We start from the raw sequence: 1,431 nt of genomic DNA on the forward strand, positions 1-1,431 counted from the left end.
GGGGCTTTGGGTGCCCCCGCAGCCACGCCCCCAGCGCGAAAACAAACTTGAAAAAAAAACACAACAACAGTAGGCTGTGTGTGTGTGTGTGTGTGTCCGCGCCTTCGCTGATTCGCGCGCGGTGCCCAGCGGCTCCGCCGAATTTCCCGCAACCGCGCGTTGTGTTTTGTAAAACCTTTCTTCCCCTTTGCGGCCGAGTTTTCCTTCTGCAGCCCTCTCGCCAAGGAGCTTCTAAGGCCTAGACTATAAATGTTCTGGTTCCTCCTTGCGCTGTGCGTCCGCACTGAACTCGAGCGCGTTAATTCCGATGCTGCCCGCCAACGCGAAAGGCCCCATCGGGCGCCCACAGCCAAGCTTCGTCGCCACGTCGGCGCCTTCAACGCTCGCAACGGCCCGCCCCATCAGCCTGCCAGCCTCCAAACGGTGCGGGGCAAGCAAATGACTCAGAATAAACCTCTTGGTGTCGATCACCAACACCAAGTGCTTCTTCAGCGTCTTCGCATGCTCCGAGATAAGATCGGCGGCCCCCTGAGAGGCGCCCACTGCCTTTACAACCTCCACCAACTTCACTATAAATACGGGGGGGAAGTGGGGCCCAGCAAGGCGATCCAGACGGCCTGTGGCTACAGCCTGTTTTTCCACCGAGAGCGATGAGGTGGTATTCATACAAAAGACACACTCTTTCGGGGCCATGCCGTGGTTTTTTTTTCCAAAACGCCCTCTTCGCCAGAATGTTCTCCACAATCTCTTCCACAACTAAACCCGCACGGCGCACTGCCAACCACTTGTCCGTTGAGAAGGTTATTCAAGACAATCTCATCCATAAACACTTTCCTTTTTGCTCGTCGCCGGAATGATGTTTATTCCCAATCCATGTCAAGGAGCTTTCGATGGAGTTGCGCGCGACCGCCAAACGTTCATGCGATACCTCCACAACAGTGGTAAAAATGCAAGCATGCGCAGTAACCTGCGCAATGCCAGTACCCATCGTACCGTTACCCCAGACACCGACACAGCCGAAAAGCTTTCACGGAACATTACGAAACATAATTACTTGGTATAACTAAATACAATGTGAACATCAACCCTAATGCTATACCAAAGGCGTCAAGTCATGCACGCACACAACGAAACAAAGAAAAAGAACCTCATCATAAACATACCACACGCAACAATACTACACAACCTACATACAACTCCCACTACCGCAAAACCACAACAAAACCAAAAACGTACCATACACCCTACACGCACAAACATACAAAGCGACAACACAAACATTTCATTCTTCCTCACCGTGTGCGCAAGCCAAACCGACTGGACTACAAGAAACCCCAAATACAAAAAAAAAGGAACCTAAACATGCTCCACCGTAACATTCACTAACTTCTCCCGAAAACGACGCTCCAGCACCGCTATGCAGGCAACAAG

At 51.7% G+C, this 1,431-nt stretch overlaps 1 protein-coding gene across 1 annotated transcript, besides 1 other annotated feature; it reads right to left on the reverse strand.

The window, feature by feature from the left end:
• The first annotated feature begins 75 nt into the window (after nucleotides 1–75).
• Nucleotides 76–96: a microsatellite.
• A 147-nt stretch (nucleotides 97–243) lies between these two features.
• Nucleotides 244–693, reverse strand: TraAM80_10587 (short chain 3-hydroxyacyl-CoA dehydrogenase; the record flags this gene model as incomplete). Its single annotated transcript, XM_029387199.1, has 1 exon — nucleotides 244–693. The coding sequence occupies one exon, from the start codon at nucleotides 691–693 to the stop codon at nucleotides 244–246; it is 450 nt and encodes a 149-aa protein (XP_029232960.1).
• Between the last annotated feature and the right edge of the window lie 738 nt (nucleotides 694–1,431).

This window comes from Trypanosoma rangeli, assembly GCF_003719475.1.
Source record: "Trypanosoma rangeli strain AM80 chromosome Unknown Tra_15.4_contig_01072, whole genome shotgun sequence".
Taxonomy (NCBI): domain Eukaryota; phylum Euglenozoa; class Kinetoplastea; order Trypanosomatida; family Trypanosomatidae; genus Trypanosoma; species Trypanosoma rangeli.